This window comes from Dendrobates tinctorius, unplaced genomic scaffold (assembly GCF_039654945.1).
Source record: "Dendrobates tinctorius isolate UK_male_01 unplaced genomic scaffold, ASM3965494v1 ptg000196l, whole genome shotgun sequence".
NCBI lineage: Eukaryota > Metazoa > Chordata > Amphibia > Anura > Dendrobatidae > Dendrobates > Dendrobates tinctorius.
This window is the reverse complement of record NW_027361863.1, coordinates 20,765,090-20,787,102: the sequence shown is the minus strand read 5'-3', so window position 1 is coordinate 20,787,102 and position 22,013 is coordinate 20,765,090. Positions and strand designations below refer to the sequence as shown.

General features: G+C 39.7%; 1 protein-coding gene across 1 annotated transcript in view; it reads left to right on the top strand.

The window, feature by feature from the left end:
* The first annotated feature begins 18,379 nt into the window (after window positions 1-18,379).
* The window catches only part of LOC141056098 (uncharacterized), a 61,115-nt gene continuing 57,481 nt past the window's right edge, over window positions 18,380-22,013 (top strand). Inside the window, exons 1-4 of the mRNA XM_073552753.1 lie at window positions 18,380-19,384; window positions 20,326-20,505; window positions 20,590-20,710; window positions 20,794-20,849. Coding sequence (XP_073408854.1) covers window positions 19,307-19,384; window positions 20,326-20,505; window positions 20,590-20,710; window positions 20,794-20,849 — 435 coding nt within the window. The 5' untranslated portion in view covers window positions 18,380-19,306. The remainder of the gene's footprint in view (window positions 19,385-20,325; window positions 20,506-20,589; window positions 20,711-20,793; window positions 20,850-22,013) is intronic.

Sequence of the window (22,013 nt, the reverse complement as noted above, 5' to 3'; positions counted from 1 at the left end):
GAGACTCGCCCGAGTTTCTCGCATCACACTCGCAAGTGTGACCCCGGCCTAATCCTGATGAACAGGGGGTGCAAGAGGTCCACACAACCTGCAACGCCAGGCACCGGCAAAAAGCACCCGGATTGGCACGATCGCCGATCTAATCGATCGCGCCAATCGCAGTGCACAGCGGCGCTATATCACCGCTGTGCCCTGCCAGTACCGGCCCAGATCGGTGCTATATTAGCACCGATCCTAGGCTGGAGCCTGATGCAGGCCCAGCAGGGCCTGCAGGAGCTGGCTGGCGCGGTCGATTAGATCGGCGATCGCGCCAACCACAGGGCACAGCTGCGGTCACCATGTGACAGCTCTGTGCCCTGCTGGGGACCTGGGCATGACCTACCTAGTAATCGGAGCTGTGAGCTCCAATTCTAGGCAGTTGCCATGGTCACCAGGCAGATCAGGGATTGGTGGATCGATGTAATCATTTGATCCCACCAATGACAGGTCACAGCAGCGATGTGACCGCTCTGTGACCTGCCCCTGACCTGCCTCTGACCTGTCTGCAGGGGTCCTCACTCTAGCTGAGGATTCCTGCAGAGAGGTCGGACGCAGCAAGAGCTCCTGTGCTGGGTATTGTGGTGCCACAGCTTGTAGCATCACAATCCCTGCAGAAAGAAGAAAAAAAAAGAAAGAAAAAACCACCAACCGTAAGTGTTCCTGATCCCTGATCCCCTGCCCAATCTATCTTCACCCCCCCATCTATCTTCATCCCCCCATCCCTCCACCCTAATCCCCCCATCCCCCTTCCCCCTATTTTTACCCCCCTCCACCCCACTTTTGCGCCACCTCCGTGCGCAGCCGGCGAGCGTTGATCGGTGACGCCAACACACGTCACTTATCCAAGCTTGTGCCTGCCGTTTTTCATTTTTTTCACCCCCCTTTGTGCCACCTAACTACAACCCTAACTGATCCCTGCCCAATCTCTCTTCATCCACCCCAATCCCCACATCCCCCTTCCCCCTAATTTTACCCCCCTCCATCCCACTTTTGCGTCACCTCCGTGCGCAGCCGCCGAGCATTGATCGGTGACGCAGTTCACCGATCAACACTCGTGCTCGCTTTTTTTTCCTTAGCCCCCTTTGCGCCACCTCCGTACACACATCCTGCAGCTGCAAAACTTGGATAAGTGACACAGTTCATTTATCAGAGTTTGTGCCTGCCATTTTCCTTTTTTTTTTCCACCCCCCTTTGCGCCACCCCGTGCGCACATCCAGCAGCCTAGTTTTGATAAGTGACACTTATCAGCTAGGGCCTGCTGTTTTAGACTTTTTTCCACAGCTTTTTCTTTACAGAAAGTTTACACCAATCACTCCCCCCCCTCACGTACACATACAGTTTTCAATAAAGTGTACACCCAAGCACCATATTTACACAAAAATGTCATCAAATTCATCCCAACAGCGCTATTCAATGGAGGAGGCATATGCTATACTTGCCTCCGACACTGATAGCGATTTGGATGAGGATCCGACTTTTCTTTATTTTTTGGATTCTTCATCCTCTTCTTCTTCCTCTTCCCCCTCTTTATCTTCCTCCTCGGGTCCTGCGGAACCGCCACGCAGACGCTCCAGGACAGAAGATGAGGCAGCGCCCACCATGCCCGCTGCTGACCCAGTGCTCCCCGTATGGACCTCGCCCCCCGAAAATTACGAGCCACTGATTCCTGATTTTGTGGCAGAATCAGGAATCAAGTTTGACACCACCGGCCTCACAGAAATTGACTTTTTCAAAGTCTTTTTCTCTGAGGATTTTGTTAACCTCATGGTGGAGCAAACTAATTTGTACGCTCGTCAATTTTTGGAGCAAAACCCGTGTTCAACATTTTCAAACTGGTCTCCTGTAGACGCAGTTGAAATGACGCAGTTTTGGGGCCTGGTCCTCCATATGGGGATACTGAAGAAGCCGGAAATTCGGCAAAATTGGAGTGTTGATATTTTATACAACACTCCAGTGTTCTGAATGATCATGGCCCGGACGCGTTTTGAGGCCATCCACAAGTTTCTGCATTATACTGATAATGCACAGTGTCCCGCACGAGATGACCCCAACTTTGACCATCTTTTAAAAATTCGGCCGGTCATCGAACACTTCAACAAAAAGTTTGCTGAAGTGTACGTGCCCCAAAGGGACATCTGCATGGATGAGTCCTTGGTTCACTTCAAGGGGAGGCTGCGATTCTGTCAATTCCTGCCCAGTAAGAGGGCCAGGTATGGAATCAAACTCTATAAGTTGTGTGAGAGTACCTCAGGGTACATCCACAAGTTTAGAGATAACGAAGGGAAGGACACCCGGATTGAACCCCTTGAGTGTCCTCCTTTCCTGGGAGTGAGTGAGAAAATTGTGTGGGATTTGGTGCACCCACTGCTGGATAAAGGTTATCACCTCTACACTGATAACTTTTATACCAGCATCCCACTCTACAAATCCCTCTCTGAGCGATGTACCGCAGCCTGCGGTACTGTCCGCAAAAATCAGAGAGGCCTCCCGAAGACGCTACTTGGGCAGATGCTCCGAAAAGGTGAGAGCAGAGCCCAATGTAGCGACCACCTGCTGGTGTTCAAGTACAAGGACAAGAGAGATATCCATCTCTTGACCACCATACACGGTGATGGCAGTACCCTCTGCACTGTACGGGGTACCTCTACACAGGTCCTCAAACTGACATGTGTAGTGGGGTACAACAAAAACATGGGGGGCGTTGATCTCTCCGAACAACTCCTCCAACCGTACAATTCATTGAGGAAGGCCAAGGTGTGGTATAAAAAGCTGGCCGTGCACATCGTCCAAATGGCAATGCTCAACGCATTCCTGCTGTCACAATGTGCATGCCCCAGCGAAACGTCGTCGTCGTACCTTGAGTTCCAGGGGGTAGTGGTTAAGGCCCTGATGTTTGGCGCTCAGGAAGGAGCGGGCCCCAGTACTTCTGGAACTGAAGGTGCTCGCATTGTCCCAGGTCAGCATTTTCTGGGGGTGGTCCCGCCAACCCCAAGAAAAGGTAAGCCGCAAAAAAGGTGTCGAGTGTGTTACAAAAAAGGAATACGCAAGGACACCATTTACCAGTGCGACACCTGCCCCGAAAAACCTGGCCTGTGTATGAAGGATTGCTTCAAATTGTACCACACCTCCATGCACTACTAATTTACATTAGATTAGTTGGGGGCACATCTAGATTTGTTTTTTGGGGGCCTAGTATCCAAAATGATGTCACATGTGGGTTTTTTTCCTGTTTAGGCACATCAGGGGCTCTGCAAACGGAACATGACGCCAGCAGACCATCAAAGTCTGCATTACAAAACAACACTACTTCCCTTTCGAGCCCCGACGTGTGCCTAAACAGTTTTTTCCCACATGTGGGGTACCAGAGTACCCAGGACAAATTGGACAACGACTTTTGGGGTCCAATTTCTCCTGTTACTCTTGGGAAAATTAAGAATTGGGGACTAAATTATCATTTATGTGGGAACAAAACAGGATTTTATATTTTCACGCCCGGGCATTATAATCTTTAGTGAAACACTTGGGGGTTCAAAGTGGTCACCACACATCTAGATAAGTTCCTTAGGGGGTCTAGTTTCCAAAATGGGGTCACTTATGGGGGGTTTCTACTGTTTAGGAACATCAAGGGCTCTGCAAATGGAACATGACGCCCGCAGACCATTCCATCAAAGTCTGCTTTCCAAAACGTCATTACTTCCCTTTCGAGCCCTGACGTGTGCCCAAACAGTAGTTTTCTCCCACATGTGGGGTATCAGGGTACTCAGGACAAATTGGACAACAACTTTTGGGTCCAATTTCTCCTGTTACTCTTGGGAAAATTAAAAATTGGGGACTAAATTATCATTTATGTGGGAACAAAACAGGATTTTATATTTTCACACCCGGGCATTATAATCTTTAGTGAAACACTTGGGGGTTCAAAGTGGTCACCACACATCTAGATAAGTTCCTTAGGGGGTCTAGTTTCCAAAATGGGGTCACTTATGGGGGGTTTCTACTGTTTAGGAACATCAAGGGCTCTGCAAATGGAACATGACGTCCGCAGACCATTCCATCAAAGTCTGCTTTCCAAAACGTCATTACTTCCCTTTCGAGCCCTGACGTGTGCCCAACCAGTAGTTTTCTCCCACATGTGCAGTATCAGGGTACTCAGAACAAATTGGACAACAACTTTTGGGGTCCAATTTCTCCTGTTACTCTTGGGAAAATTAAAAATTGGGGACTAAATTATCATTTATGTGGGAACAAAACAGGATTTTATATTTTCACACCCGGGCATTATAATCTTTAGTGAAACACTTGGGGGTTCAAAGTGGTCACCACACATCTAGATAAGTTCCTTAGTGGGTCTAGTTTCCAAAATGGGGTCACTTATGGGGGGTTTCTACTGTTTAGGAACATCAAGGGCTCTGCTAATGGAACATGACATCCGCAGACCATTCCATCAAAGTCTGCTTTCCAAAACGTCATTACTTCCCTTTCGAGCCCTGACGTGTGCCCAACCAGTAGTTTTCTCCCACATGTGCGGTATCAGGGTACTCAGAACAAATTGGACAACAACTTTTGGGGTCCAATTTCTCCTGTTACTCTTGGGAAAATTAAAAATTGGGGACTAAATTGTCATTTATGTGGGAACAAAACAGGATTTTATATTTTCACGCCCGGGCATTATAATCTTTAGTGAAACACTTGGGGGTTCAAAGTACTCACCACACATCTAGATAAGTTCCTTAGGGGGTCTAGTTTCCAAAATGGGGTCACTTGTGGGGAGTTTCCACGGTTTAGGCACATCAGACGCTCGTCAAACGCGACATGGCGTCCGATCTCAATTCCAGCCAATTTTAGGTTGAAAAAGTCAAACGGGGCTCCTTCCCTTCTGAGCTCTGCCATGTGCCCAAACAGTGGTTCCCCCCCACATATTAGGTATCAGCGTACTCAGGACAAATTTGACAACAACCTTTGGGGTCCAATTTCTCCTGTTACCCTTGGGAAAACAAAATATTGGGGACTAAATGATCATGTTTGTGGAAAAAATGATTTTTTATTTTCACGCCTGGGCGTTATAAAGTTCTGTGAAGCCCATGCGGGTTCAAAGTGGTCACCACACATCTAGATAAGTTCCTTAGGGGGTCTAGTTTCCAAAATGGGGTCACTTGTGGGGGGTTTCCACTGTTTAGGCACATCAGACGCTCGTCAAACGCGACATGGTGTCCGATCTCAATTCCAGCCAATTTTAGGTTGAAAAAGTCAAACAGGGCTCCTTCCCTTCTGAGCCCTGCCATTTGCCCAAACGGTGGTTCCCCCCCACATATTGGGTATCCGCGTACTCAGGACAAATTTGACAAAAACCTTTGGGGTCCAATTTCTCCTGTTACCCTTGGGAAAATAAAAAAATTGTTGCTAAAATATTATTTTTGTGACTAAAGAGTTAAATGTTCATTTTTTCCTTCCACGTTGCTTCTGCTCCTGTGAAGCACCTGAAGGGTTAATAATCTTCTTGAATGTAGTTTTGAGTAGCTACAGGGGTGCAGTTTTTAGAATGGTGTCACTTTTGGGCATTTTCTGCCATTTATACCCCTCAAAGTGACTTCAAATGTGAGGTGGTCCCTACAAAAAAAGGTTTTGTAAGTTTTGTTGTAAAAATTAGAAATCGCTGGTCAACTTTTAACCCTTATAACTTCCTAACAAAAAAAAATGTTGCTTCCCAAATTGTGCTGATGTAAAGTAGACATGTGGGAAATGTTATTTAGTAACTATTTTGTGTCACATATTTCTCTGTTTAAAGGTCATAAAAATTCAAAGTTTGAAAATTGCAAAATTTTCAAAATTTTCACCATATTTCTGTTTTTTCATAAATAAACGCAAGTTAGAGTGAAAAAATTTTACCACTAAAGTGAAGTACAATATGTCACGAGAAAACAGTCTCAGAATCGCCTAGATCCGTTGAAGCGTTCCAGAGTTATAACCTCATAAAGGGACAGTGGTCAGAATTGTAAAAATTGGCCCGGTCATGAACGTGCAAACCACCCTTGTGGGGTGAAGGGGTTACGTAACTGTGGACCGTGAGTAGCTTCTGTACGCTGCAACTCACTCCTAAGTTATCCTTTTACTGTTATATGGTTTAAATGAATCCATTACTCACTAATCTCATATAGTCATGATTTATATATTATTCTCACAATGTGAAGTCTGACACAAGAATTGAGAGATATCCTATAGGTCGGTGACCCTGTCACCAAGGCTCAATGGGAGGAGCTACCTCCAGTGTCTGTCTAGACAAGACAGGGTTCTGGAAAGTTCCCTGAGGAGTCTGGTTCAGACCCAGAGCAGACCTCATGTGAGGGATCTCCTGACTCCAAGCCTGGAGGATCATCCTTCTCTTCATCTCAAGACTTAGACAGCCAGGTCTAATGCCTTGGATCTTCCTCTGACTTCTACTGCCAAGATGGCTGAAGACTTTTAACCTTTATTTTAACCCTGGGTCCCTGCTGTCCGGTGTAAGGCGTACTTCTCCGGCATTAGGTCGCGCTAAATGTGTACAGAAGAACCTATCGCTCTACGTGTTGAGGAAATCGAGGGTCCCCCGCCTCCAGGACCTCAATTCTGTGCCAGAATCCAATCCTGAACCGTATTGGCCGTGGATTCCCCACGTGAACTGTTCCCATTACTCCATGTTATTTCTCCCCGTTCTACTGAAGTAAATCAGCTGTTATCCCCGAGACCTGTTGTCTGTGGTTATTCTATCGGCTGTGGACACTGCGAGGGGTGGTTAAGAGTGAACGGAATGGCCCCATACCAGGGCTGTTGCACATTTCTGTACCGATGGCTAGTAACGTGGTCTGATCTTTATCGACGTTACAAGTGACGATAATTACGATAAACTGCAGTTCGTCTAGAGCAGATCACCCACTTATATACCCTGCGGCACCAGGTCATGTGATCTCCTGACTCCTCCCACCCTTGTGTGACATCATCACAGGTCCTGTAAGCAGAGAACAGCTATATATCCAGTGTGCGACTCTGCAGGCGGAGGTGAGAGGAGATTCGCTTTTACCAAGCACAGGGGCCATTAACCCCTTCATGAGCATTGGGTTTTGGGCCTTTTTTTTTTTTTGATAATCTGGTTCCCGGAGGTACTTTTCTGTATGAAGGTTGTTTTATTTTTTCCAGGTTGTTTTGTATTTTTTTCACTGCACCATTTTGGGGGGGACATATAACAGAGTCAATAACTTTTATTAACTTTTTTTTTGGAGTAAATGGTGATTTCCTCATTGCTATGTGTATTTAAAATTGGTGCCATTCACCGCAGTGTATATAACCTGTTAGTTGTACTCTGTGGGTCGGTACGATTACAGCGATATCGAAGACGGACGATTAATTCCCCTTTATACTGTAGTATTGCAGTTAATAGAACAAGATCAAACTCTCAGGTTTGAGTATCCCCCCCAAAAAAAAAATGGACCCCAAAAAAATTAGGTAAAGAAAGCTTTCTAAAAAAAATTTTGAAAAAAAAAAAAATCACCACAAAAATTCCAAATCACCCCCCTTCATTTTCCCTGTTGAAAAAAAAATTAACAGATTTGGAATTGCAAGGTCGGCAAAAGTAGGAGTTATAACATATTACATTATTTAACTTGTACAGTAAACACTATAAAGCGGAAATAATCAAAACTCCAGATATTTTGGGGGGTTTTTTGGTTGTCGCACGCCCCACCAAAAAAAATGTAACAACAAATTATCAAAAATGAAAAAAAGGGAGAAACAGAGTCCAAAAGCTACAATGTAACAATATTTCTTGAAAAAATCATGGTGGAGACAAGACAAACAGGCTTGGAAAAGATAAAATGAGATAGCATAATCATCATCACCGGATACAAAAAGCACCCTGCACAAAAGTAGGTGTCAAGCCAAACGAGGGTGTGTATAGGTTTACACATCAAGGGCAGGCAGAAAAACATTAAGGACAAATAAACACCCTCCAAAATCCACATTCCAAATGTGACATTCTATGTGGATACAGTCAGCATGAATAATAAACTGGAGTGAAGGGCACAAAATCCATTGGTTAAAGCAGTAAGCCCAAGATGTTCACAGTGTGTGAAACATACCCAGATAAATATTGTTACAGTGTAGCTTTGGACTCTGTTTCTCCCTTTTTTCATGGTCTGTTTCAGTCGTTCCTACGTCTCCATTCACAATTGGGGCCTTCTTTTGTGCACTTGCACAGCATGTATTGAAAATGTATTTTGAGGGTTTTTTCTTTTTTGTTTTAAATTATCAAAAATAATGCAAACAATCAATGGCGCTCAAGTATACACACAGACTCTAGCAGCATATGTAAAATACACCAGTCACCGTCGGTGTCAGAATAAAATCAATAGAACTAAAAAATATTACTATTGCGCTTGGCATCACCGTAACGTAAATAAAATGGAAAAAGAAATATATGAGCCCGTAGTGAATAACCAAATTAGGACAAACAGTATAGTTAGCACAAAACTAGTCATATAAATCCCTTTGGATCTTGTCTCCTACCTACCTCCCGTCATTGGTTTCCTGGAGCCCGTAGAGAACGGTAGCATCAGCTGATGCTGCTGTTCTCCACGTAAGATCGTCGTGGGACACTCGTGGACTTCTGCGGATCAGGGGTAAGTATATTGGTGGTTTGTTATTTTAATATTTATTCCACAGATGACAATGGCTTCGGGGATCAAAGTGACAAGTGATGGTGAGTATGTACTCTATGTTATATGTACTGTATGTCTATATGTATGTATTGTATGAATGTATTGTATGTAGTATATATGTATGTTGCATGCATGTAGTATATATGTAGTATATATGTATGTTGCATGCATGTAGTATATATGTAGTATATATGTAGTATGCATGTTGCATGCATGTGGTATATATACAGTATGTATGTTGCATGTAGTATATATGTTGTATATATGTATGTTGCATGCATGTGGTACATATGTAGTATGCATGTAGAATATATGTATGTTGCATGCATGTAGTATATATGTAGTATGTATGTTGCATGTAGTATATATGTAGTATATATGTAGTATGTATGTTGCATGCATGTAGTATATATGTATGTTGCATGCATGTGGTATATATGTAGTATGCATGTAGTATATATGTATGTTGCATGCATGTAGTATATATGTAGTATGTATGTTGCATGTAGTATATATGTAGTATATATGTATGTTGCATGCATGTAGTATATATGTTGCATATATGTAGTATGTATGTTGCATGCATGTAGTATATATGTAGTATGCATGTTGCATGTAGTATGTATGTAGTATGTATGTAGTATATATGTAGTATGCATGTTGCATGTAGTATATATGTTGCATATATGTAGTATGTATGTTGCATGCATGTAGTATATATGTAGTATGCATGTTGCATGTAGTATGTATGTAGTATGTATGTAGTATATATGTAGTATGCATGTTGCATGTAGTATATATGTTGTATATATGTATAATAACTAATAATATTAGAGTGCGCTTGGAACACTCAAAGAAGAGGGAAATCTAAATTGGGTGGTTATAGAAAAAAAAAAACCTTATAAGTGCTCTTTATGTAGCTGGATAATAGAGAGAAAATAGCAATTAGTAATAGTCAATTGTAAGACCTCAGAAGAAGTGCTTAAGGGAAAAAGAATATATATAGATGCTGGTGGCAATCTTAGTTCCAACCTGAACAATCACAAACTAAAAAGGCATGAGTGAGGGTAAAAACCTGAAATCACTGAGCAGGTTATATACTGCAGGGTAATTCTCCCTGATAGTAGCTTAAAAAAAAAAAAAAAAAAAAGTCAAAGTCAAATTGCAGCCTGTGAACGGCTGTGCAGAGTAGCCGCAATAGTAAATGCACGAGTCAGAGAGCGGTACCTGTAAAGATAATGCGATGCGAAGTCCTCACTCCAGTAAGCGGTGCAGGTTAAAATAGCGCTTTTTGCTCCAGCGCTTGGAAAAAGAGTGCTGACTCACATCACGAAGGTCCTGTATACCTGGAGCAGCTCACAGACGCCGGGAGCACGAGAGGCCGCTCACGTCTGCTCCACAGCTGGAGGTACACTGACAGGAGGCTGCCACCGGCCGGGGCAGGCCCTGTAACTCGTCTATACCCCAATGTACAAACCCCCCCCCCTCTTTTTCCAAGCGCTGGAGCAAAAAGCGCTATTTTAACCTGCACCGCTTACTGGAGTGAGGACTTCGCATCGCATTATCTTTACAGGTACCGCTCTCTGACTCGTGCATTTACTATTGCGGCTACTCTGCACAGCCGTTCACAGGCTGCAATTTGACTTTGACCTTTTCTTTTTTTTTTTTTTAAGCTACTATCAGGGAGAATTACCCTGCAGTATATAACCTGCTCAGTGATTTCAGGTTTTTACCCTCACTCATGCCTTTTTAGTTTGTGATTGTTCAGGTTGGAACTAAGATTGCCACCAGCATCTATATATATTCTTTTTCCCTTAAGCACTTCTTCTGAGGTCTTACAATTGACTATTACTAATTGCTATTTTCTCGCTATTATCCAGCTACATAAAGAGCACTTATAAGAGGTTTTTTTTTTTTTCTATAAGCACCCAATTTAGATTTCCCTCCTCTTTGAGTGTTCCAAGCGCACACTAATATTATTAGTTATTTTACCTTATTTCTTTGACACCCTTGTGACAGGTGTCTTAGTGTTTGCTGCTGGAATTACACTCATACACAAGCGCCACTGAATCTCCATTTGTATATATGTATGTAGTATGTTGCATGCATGTAGTATATATGTAGTATATATGTAGTATATATGTAGTATGCATGTAGTATATATGTAGTATATATGTAGTATGTATGTATGTTGCATGCATGTAGTATATATGTTGTATATATGTTGTATACATGTAGTATATATGTAGTATGCATGTAGTATATATGTAGTATATATGTTGTATACATGTAGTATATATGTTGCATGCATGTAGTATATATGTTGTATATATGTAGTATGCATGTAGTATATATGTATGTTGCATGCATGTAGTATATATGTTGTATATATGTTGTATACATGTAGTATGTATGTTGCATGTAGTATATATGTGGTATATATGTAGTATGCATGTTGCATGCATGTGGTATATATGTTGTATGTATGTATGTTGCATGCATGTAGTATATATGTAATATGTATGTTGCATGTAGTATATATGTGGTATATATGTATGTTGCATGCATGTGGTATATATGTTGTATATATGTATGTTGCATGCATGTGGTATATATGTAGTATGTATGTTGCATGCATGTTGTATATATGTAGTATGCATGTTGCATGCATGTAGTATATATGTAGTATGCATGTTGCATGTAGTATATATGTATGTTGCATGCATGTAGTATATATGTGGTATATATGTAGTATGCATGTTGCATGCATGTGGTATATATGTAGTATGTATGTATGTTGCATGCATGTAGTATATATGTAGTATGTATGTTGCATGTAGTATATATGTTGTATATATGTATGTTGCATGCATGTAGTATATATGTTGTATACATGTAGTATGTATGTTGCATGTAGTATATATGTATGTTGCATGCATGTAGTATATATGTAGTATGTATGTTGCATATATGTATGTTGCATGCATGTAGTATATATGTTGTATACATATAGTATGTATGTTGCATGTAGTATATATGTATGTTGCATGCATGTAGTATATATGTTGTATATATGTAGTATGCATGTTGCATTCATGTAGTATATATGTAGTATGCATGTTGCATGTAGTATATATGTAGTATGTATGTTGCATGCATGTAGTATATATGTCGTATGCATGTTGCATGTAGTATACATGTTGTATGTATGTTGCATGTAGTATATATGTTGTATATATGTATGTTGCATGCATGTGGTATATATGTAGTATGGATGTTGCATGCATGTAGTATATATGTGGTATATATGTTGTATGTATGTTGCATGTAGTATATATGTTGCATATATGTATGTTGCATGCATGTGGTATATATGTAGTATGTATGTAGTATGTATGTAGCATGCATGTAGTATAAATGTAGTATGTATGTTGCATGAATGTGGTATATATGTAGTATATATGTATGTTGCATGCATGTAGTATATATGTAGTATGTATGTAGTATGTAGTATATATGTTGTATATATGTATGTTGCATGCATGTGGTATATATGTAGTATGCATGTAGTATATATGTATGTTGCATGCATGTAGTATATATGTAGTATGTATGTAGCATGCATGTAGTATATATGTAGTATGCATGTTGCATGTAGTATATATGTTGTATATATGTTGCATGCATGTAGTATATATGTTGTATATATGTTGCATGCATGTGGTATATATGTAGTATGCATGTAGTATATATGTATGTTGCATGCATGTAGTATATATGTAGTATATATGTAGTATGCATGTTGCATGTAGTATATATTTAGTATGCATGTTGCATGTAGTATATATGTATGTTGCATGCATGTAGTATACATGTTGTATGTATGTATGTTGCATGCATGTAGTATATATGTTGTATATATGTAGTATGTATGTTGCATGTAGTATATATGTAGTATATATGTTGCATGCATGTAGTATATATGTCGTATATATGTAGTATGTATGTTGCATGTAGTATATATGTAGTATGCATGTTGCATGTAGTATATATGTATGTTGCATGCATGTAGTATATATGTGGTATATATGTAGTATGCATGTTGCATGCATGTGGTATATATGTAGTATGTATATATGTTGCATGCATGTAGTATATATGTAGTATGTATGTTGCATGTAGTATATATGTTGTATATATGTATGTTGTATGCATGTAGTATATATGTTGTATACATGTAGTATGTATGTTGCATGTAATATATATGTATGTTGCATGCATGTAGTATATATGTAGTATGTATGTTGCATATATGTATGTTGCATGCATGTAGTAAATATGTTGTATACATGTAGTATGTATGTTGCATGTAGTATATATGTATGTTGCATGCATGTAGTATATATGTTGTATATATGTAGTATGCATGTTGCATTCATGTAGTATACATGTTGTATGTATGTATGTTGCATGCATGTAGTATATATGTAGTATGCATGTTGCATGTAGTATATATGTTGTATATATGTATGTTGCATGCATGTGGTATATATGTAGTATGGATGTTGCATGTAGTATATATGTAGTATATATGTAGTATGGATGTTGCATGCATGTAGTATATATGTGGTATATATGTAGTATGCATGTTGCATGCATGTAGTATATATGTATGTTGCATGCATGTAGTATATATGTTGTATATATGTAGTATGTATGTTGCATGTAGTATATATGTAGTATATATGTATGTTGCATGCATGTAGTATATATGTTGCATATATGTAGTATGTATGTTGCATGCATGTAGTATATATGTAGTATGCATGTTGCATGTAGTATATATGTATGTTGCATGCATGTAGTATATATGTGGTATATGTAGTATGCATGTTGCATGTAGTATATATGTAGTATATATGTAGTATGGATGTTGCATGCATGTAGTATATATGTGGTATATATGTAGTATGCATGTTGCATGTATGTAGTATATATGTATGTTGCATGCATGTAGTATATATGTTGTATATATGTAGTATGTATGTTGCATGTAGTATATATGTAGTATATATGTATGTTGCATGCATGTAGTATATATGTTGCATATATGTAGTATGTATGTTGCATGCATGTAGTATATATGTAGTATGCATGTTGCATGTAGTATATATGTATGTTGCATGCATGTAGTATATATGTGGTATATGTAGTATGCATGTTGCATGTAGTATATATGTTGTATATATGTATAATAACTAATAATATTAGAGTGCGCTTGGAACACTCAAAGAAGAGGGAAATCTAAATTGGGTGGTTATAGAAAAAAAAACCTCTTATAAGTGCTCTTTATGTAGCTGGATAATAGAGAGAAAATAGCAATTAGTAATAGTCAATTGTAAGACCTCAGAAGAAGTGCTTAAGGGAAAAAGAATATATATAGATGCTGGTGGCAATCTTAGTTCCAACCTGAACAATCACAAACTAAAAAGGCATGAGTGAGGGTAAAAACCTGAAATCACTGAGCAGGTTATATACTGCAGGGTAATTCTCCCTGATAGTAGCTTAAAAAAAAAAAAAAAAAAAAGTCAAAGTCAAATTGCAGCCTGTGAACGGCTGTGCAGAGTAGCCGCAATAGTAAATGCACAAGTCAGAGAGCGGTACCTGTAAAGATAATGCGATGCGAAGTCCTCACTCCAGTAAGCGGTGCAGGTTAAAATAGCGCTTTTTGCTCCAGCGCTTGGAAAAAGAGTGCTGACTCACATCACGAAGGTCCTGTATACCTGGAGCAGCTCACAGACGCCGGGAGCACGAGAGGCCGCTCACGTCTGCTCCACAGCTGGAGGTACACTGACAGGAGGCTGCCACCGGCCGGAGCAGGCCCTGTAACTCGTCTATACCCCAATGTACAAACCCCCCCCCCTCTTTTTCCAAGCGCTGGAGCAAAAAGCGCTATTTTAACCTGCACCGCTTACTGGAGTGAGGACTTCGCATCGCATTATCTTTACAGGTACCGCTCTCTGACTCGTGCATTTACTATTGCGGCTACTCTGCACAGCCGTTCACAGGCTGCAATTTGACTTTGACTTTTTCTTTTTTTTAAGCTACTATCGGGGAGAATTACCCTGCAGTATATAACCTGCTCAGTGATTTCAGGTTTTTACCCTCACTCATGCCTTTTTAGTTTGTGATTGTTCAGGTTGGAACTAAGATTGCCACCAGCATCTATATATATTCTTTTTCCCTTAAGCACTTCTTCTGAGGTCTTACAATTGACTATTACTAATTGCTATTTTCTCGCTATTATCCAGCTACATAAAGAGCACTTATAAGAGGTTTTTTTTTTTTTCTATAAGCACCCAATTTAGATTTCCCTCCTCTTTGAGTGTTCCAAGCGCACACTAATATTATTAGTTATTTTACCTTATTTCTTTGACACCCTTGTGACAGGTGTCTTAGTGTTTGCTGCTGGAATTACACTCATACACAAGCGCCACTGAATCTCCATTTGTATATATGTATGTTGCATGCATGTAGTATATATGTAGTATATATGTAGTATGCATGTAGTATATATGTAGTATATATGTTGCATGCATGTAGTATATATGTTGTATATATGTTGTATACATGTAGTATGTATGTTGCATGTAGTATATATGTTGTATATATGTAGTATACATGTATGTTGCATGCATGTAGTATATATGTTGTATATATGTAGTATATATGTAGTATATATGTATGTTGCATGCATGTAGTATATATGTTGTATATATGTTGTATACATGTAGTATGTATGTTGCATGTAGTATATATGTAGTATATATGTATGTTACATGCATGTAGTATATATGTTGTATATATGTAGTATGCATGTTGCATGCATGTAGTATACATGTTGTATGTATGTATGTTGCATGCATGTAGTATATATGTAATATGTATGTTGCATGTAGTATATATGTTGTATATATGTATGTTGCATGCATGTGGTATATATGTAGTATGTATGTTGCATGTAGTATATATGTATGTTGCATGCACGTAGTATATATGTAGTATGTATGTTGCATGTAGTATATATGTAGTATATATGTATGTTGCATGTATGTAGTATATATGTAGTATGTATGTTGCATGCATGTAGTATATATGTAGTATGCATGTTGCATGCATGTAGTATATATGTAGTATGTATGTTGCATGTAGTATATATGTAGTATATATGTATGTTGCATGTATGTAGTATATATGTAGTATGTATGTTGCATGTAGTATATATGTTGTATATATGTAGTATGTATGTTGCATGCATGTAGTATACATGTTGTATGTATGTATGTTGCATGCATGTAGTATATATGTTGTATATATGTAGTATGTATGTTGCATGCATGTAGTATATATGTAGTATGCATGTTGCATGTAGTATATATGTAGTATATATGTATGTTGCATGCATGTAGTATATATGTCGTATATATGTAGTATGTATGTTGCATGTAGTATATATGTAGTATGCATGTTGCATGTAGTATATATGTATGTTGCATGCATGTAGTATATATGTGGTATATATGTAGTATGCATGTTGCATGCATGTGGTATATATGTAGTATGCATGTAGTATATATGTAGTATGTATGTTGCATGTAGTATATATGTTGTATATATGTATGTTGCATGCATGTAGTATATATGTTGTATACATGTAGTATGTATGTTGCATGTAGTATATATGTATGTAGCATGCATGTAGTATATATGTAGTATATATGCATGTTGCATGCATGTAGTATATATGTTGTATATATGTTGTATACATGTAGTATGTATGTTGCATGTAGTATATATGTAGTATGTATGTATGTTGCATGCATGTAGTATATATGTTGTATATATGTAGTATGCATGTAGTATATATGTATGTTGCATGCATGTAGTATATATGTTGTATATATGTAGTATACATGTATGTTGCATGCATGTAGTATATATGTTGTATATATGTAGTATATATGTATGTTGCATGCATGTAGTATATATGTTGTATATATGTAGTATATATGTAGTATATATGTATGTTGCATGCATGTAGTATATATGTTGTATATATGTTGTATACATGTAGTATGTATGTTGCATGTAGTATATATGTAGTATATATGTATGTTGCATGCATGTAGTATATATGTTGTATATATGTAGTATGCATGTTGCATGCATGTAGTATACATGTTGTATGTATGTATGTTGCATGCATGTAGTATATATGTAATATGTATGTTGCATGTAGTATATATTGTATATATGTATGTTGCATGCATGTGGTATATATGTAGTATGCATGAATGTAGTATATATGTAGTATGCATGTTGCATGCATGTAGTATATATGTAGTATGTATGTTGCATGTAGTATATATGTAAGTTGCATGCACGTAGTATATATGTAGTATGTATGTTGCATGTAGTATATATGTAGTATATATGTATGTTGCATGTATGTAGTATGTATGTTGCATGTAGTATATATGTTGTATATATGTAGTATGTATGTTGCATGCATGTAGTATACATGTTGTATGTATGTATGTTGCATGCATGTAGTATATATGTTGTATATATGTAGTATGTATGTTGCATGCATGTAGTATATATGTAGTATGCATGTTGCATGTAGTATATATGTAGTATATATGTATGTTGCATGCATGTAGTATATATGTCGTATATATGTAGTATGTATGTTGCATGTAGTATATATGTAGTATGCATGTTGCATGTAGTATATATGTATGTTGCATGCATGTAGTATATATGTGGTATATATGTAGTATGCATGTTGCATGCATGTGGTATATATGTAGTATGTATGTATGTTGCATGCATGTAGTATATATGTAGTATGTATGTTGCATGTAGTATATATGTTGTATATATGTATGTTGCATGCATGTAGTATATATGTTGTATACATGTAGTATGTATGTTGCATGTAGTATATATGTATGTTGCATGCATGTAGTATATATGTAGTATGTATGTTGCATATATGTATGTTGCATGCATGTAGTAAATATGTTGTATACATGTAGTATGTATGTTGCATGTAGTATATATGTATGTTGCATGCATGTAGTATATATGTTGTATATATGTAGTATGCATGTTGCATTCATGTAGTATACATGTTGTATGTATGTTGCATGCATGTAGTATATATGTAGTATGCATGTTGCATGTAGTATATATGTATGTTGCATGCATGTAGTATACATGTTGTATGTATGTTGCATGTAGTATATATGTTGTATATATGTATGTTGCATGCATGTGGTATATATGTAGTATGGATGTTGCATGTAGTATATATGTAGTATGGATGTTGCATGCATGTAGTATATATGTGGTATATATGTAGTATGCATGTTGCATGCATGTAGTATGCATGTTGCATGTAGTATATATGTAGTATATATGTATGTTGCATGCATGTAGTATATATGTTGTATGTATGTTGCATGTAGTATATATGTTGCATATATGTATGTTGCATGCATGTGGTATATATGTAGTATGTATGTTGCATGCATGTGGTATATATGTAGTATATATGTATGTTGCATGCATGTAGTATATATGTAGTATGTATGTAGCATGCATGTAGTATATATGTAGTATGTAGTATATATGTATGTAGTATGTATGTAGCATGTAGTATGTTTTTTTTTTTTTTGTACATTCAACACATAGGCTGGATGATGGGACTACTACTGTCCCATCATTGGCTAATGTGTCAATCACCGTCATGGTAGCAGGCATCGCCCGATGGGACTTGTAGTCCCATCGGACGATCCTGCACAGACCCCCGCAGCCTGCACAGACCCCCGGACAGCCGGTACAGACCACCGGCAGGCCGGCACAGCTCCCCGGGCAGTCGGCACAGACCCCCGGACAGTCGGCACAGACCCCCGCAGCCTGCACAGACCCCCGGACAGTCGGCACAGACCCCCGGACAGTCGGCACAGACCCCCGCAGCCTGCACAGATCCCCGCACAGTCGGTACAGACCACCGGCAGGCCGGCACAGACCATCGGCAGGCCGGCACAGCCCCCGGCAGGCCGGTACAGACCCCCGGCAGTCCACACAGACCCCCGGGCAGTCGGCACAGACCCCCGGGCTGTCGGCACAGACCCCCGGAAGGTCCGTACACACCCCTGAGAGGCTGTACAAGGACAGAAAAGGGTTTTTCTTATTCCGATACCGGAAGTCCCATAGACTTGAATGGGACTTCCGGTATCGGAATCGGCTTTACCCGATACTTTTTTCATATCAGGCCGATACCATCCGATCTGATATTTTAGGGTATCGGATGGTATCGCTCAACACTACTCTTAAATAATTATTACTGGCAAAAGTTACTCATTTATTTGCACCATCTCCAGTATTTTTCCCCCCATGGGATTTTGATCCGTTTTGCACATTTTCATTTTCTATCCTTTCAGGCTCCTACAGATTAGTAACGTCTCCGCTGATTTCTACATACGAGAATATTTCTCGTTGACCCATCGAGGATGAATAAGAAACGGGACGATACGGCGGAGACGATATTAAACCTCACCCTAGAGATCCTCTTCTATCTTACTGGAGAGGTGAGAGATTCTGGTGACGTCACGTTACTAGAGATGAGGAAATTGGACAAAATTTGAATTCAGGCAACAAATTCAAATTTATTGTAGGTGAATCAAATGAGGCCTCTAGATTCTAAAGAATAAAAGGATGGATTGGGAACAAGTTAAAAAAAACAATAAGAAAATCATAGTCCCTCATCCCTGCTGCTTCCCGGTGTTCTTTCTCAAATGTCCTCACCCCAACTCCGCTCTGGTCTCTTCTTCACCATCGGCTAGGCCTTGATGCCCGCTTCTTCATCATGATGCGTGCTGCTCAAAGCTCCCGTGAAACAAAGCATGGTCTGACATCATGATGTAAGCCAAGGCCTAAAAGGAGAATGCAGACCAGAAGAGGAATTTTGGGATTCTACAGAAACAGGAGGGGAGAGGGATCATTTGTTTTTGTTTAACCTTTTCCAGAAAAAATGGCTGGTAGATGCAAATCAAATTCCCAATCTGGAAATGTCTGTAGGGATATTTATTACGGTTATCTCAATGAGAGAGTAAGCGGACGGCACTGCTGTTACCGTGTGTAGGCTGGCTGTGTATGGCAGGCAGAAGGAATTCACCGTGGTTCCCAGGTGCTTGACCTCGTAGTGCTCAAATCTTGAATTGCTTGAAGAAGAAAAAGGTCGCACTCATCGGGATAAATTATTTCTGCTTTATTGACACATGAATACCATGTCAAGTCGGGTAGTGACAACAAAGAGTGCGAATAGGCTGACAACGGCCGTTTCGCGCTGTTAGAAGCGCTCTAACAGCGCGAAACGGCCGTTGTCAGCCTATTCGCACTCTTTGTTGTCACTACCCGACTTGACATGGTATTCATGTGTCAATAAAGCAGAAATAATTTATCCCGACGAGTGCGACCTTTTTCTTCTTCAAGCAATTCAATATTTATTACTGTGCCGTCCCATAATCAGGCTTACACGGTGGTGAAGAAGACCTCTAGTGATCGCTGTCAGTTCACTTTGTCTGAAGGATGGGGAGGAACCTCGAGCCCAATCATAGAGTCTCCCCCGCACCCCGGAATAGACGAGGACATCAATGACCATAAGATCCTAGAACTCATCTACAAGATGATTGAGCTGCTGACTGGAGAGGTGACACTGCTGGAAATGCTGGGACATTATACAGTGACACTATGAAGGTGTCGGGGGGGATGACGGTATCATTGTATGTGTCAGGTTCCTATAAGGTGTCAGGACATCACCGTCTACTTCTCCATGGAGGAGTGGGAGTATCTAGAAGGACACAAGGATCGATACAAGGACTTAATGATGGAGGTTCCCCAGCCCCGCACACCAGGTAATAGACACGACTAAATCCACACGGCCTATAATTATCTGTATGTAAAGAATGAATTCTGTCACTGTATGTGTTTCCTCCAGATCTATCCAGTAAGAGGACAACACCGGAGAGATGGCTTCTCCCACAGAATGATCAGGTAGATGGAGATAGAGTTCATGAAATCTTCCTTTTGATGTATGATGTTTTCAGTCTTGTTCTATCTCAGTACTATGCATTTTTCCACAAACCAAACTCTAAAAATCCTGATGAATCTTCATTTCTAGGATTATAAATATGAGCTGAGCGTGTACTCGCTATACACCGTGTACAATTTCCACTGGTTCAGCCCATACTCGGTGAAAATCTCCTTCTGGTTAGTGGGCGCATAGAGGAAGCAATCGAGTACCGTAGTCTTGCCTAGTTCCGGAGTTCTGCTCTCAATCGTTGTACATGATTTCATGCGTAACTTCTTTAATTGCGCATGCGCAGAAATGTCCAACTGTTGCAGATTGGGGTGGGTACACTGCTCATTCACAACCATAGACAGAACGACGTTTCATGGTCCCATCCAAGGGCAACAATTGAACTACAAACAGGGGGCACATATTCTGAGAACTGAAAAAATGCAGCAATATTTCTAACGGCTTCTGAACCAGCCATATTTTAGTTTTTGTGGCTTAGTCTTAATTTTTGATGCCAAGATTAAGAATGCTCTGATGTTTGAAAAGCATGATAGAATCATAGAATCGTAGAGTTGAAAGGGACCTCCTGGGCCATCTGGTCCAACCCCCTGCTCAAAGCAGGATTTGCTAAATCATCCCAGTCAGATGTCTGTCCAGCCTCTGTCTGAAGACTTCCATTGAAGGAGAACTCACCACTTCTCGTGGCAGCCTGTTCCACTCATTGATCACTCTGTCAAAAAGTTTTTTCTAATATCTAATCTGTGTCTCCTCCCATTCAGCTTCATCCCATTGCTTCTAGTCTTTCCTTGTGCAAATGAGAATAAAGTTGATCCTTCTACAATGTGACAGCCCTTTAGATATTTGTAGACAGCTATTAAGTCTCCTCTCAGTCTTTTGCAAACTAAACATTCCCAAATCCTGCAACCTTTCCTCATAAGACAGGGTTTGTAGATTGTAGACCGGTCACCATTCTGGTCGCTCTTTTCTGAACTTGCTCCAGTTTGTTGATGTCTTTTTTAAAATGTGGTGCCCAAAACTGGACACAATATTCCAGATGAGGTCTGACCAAAGAGGAGTAGAGGGAAATAATGACTTCACGTGATCTAGACTGTATGCTTCTGTTAATACATCCTAGAATT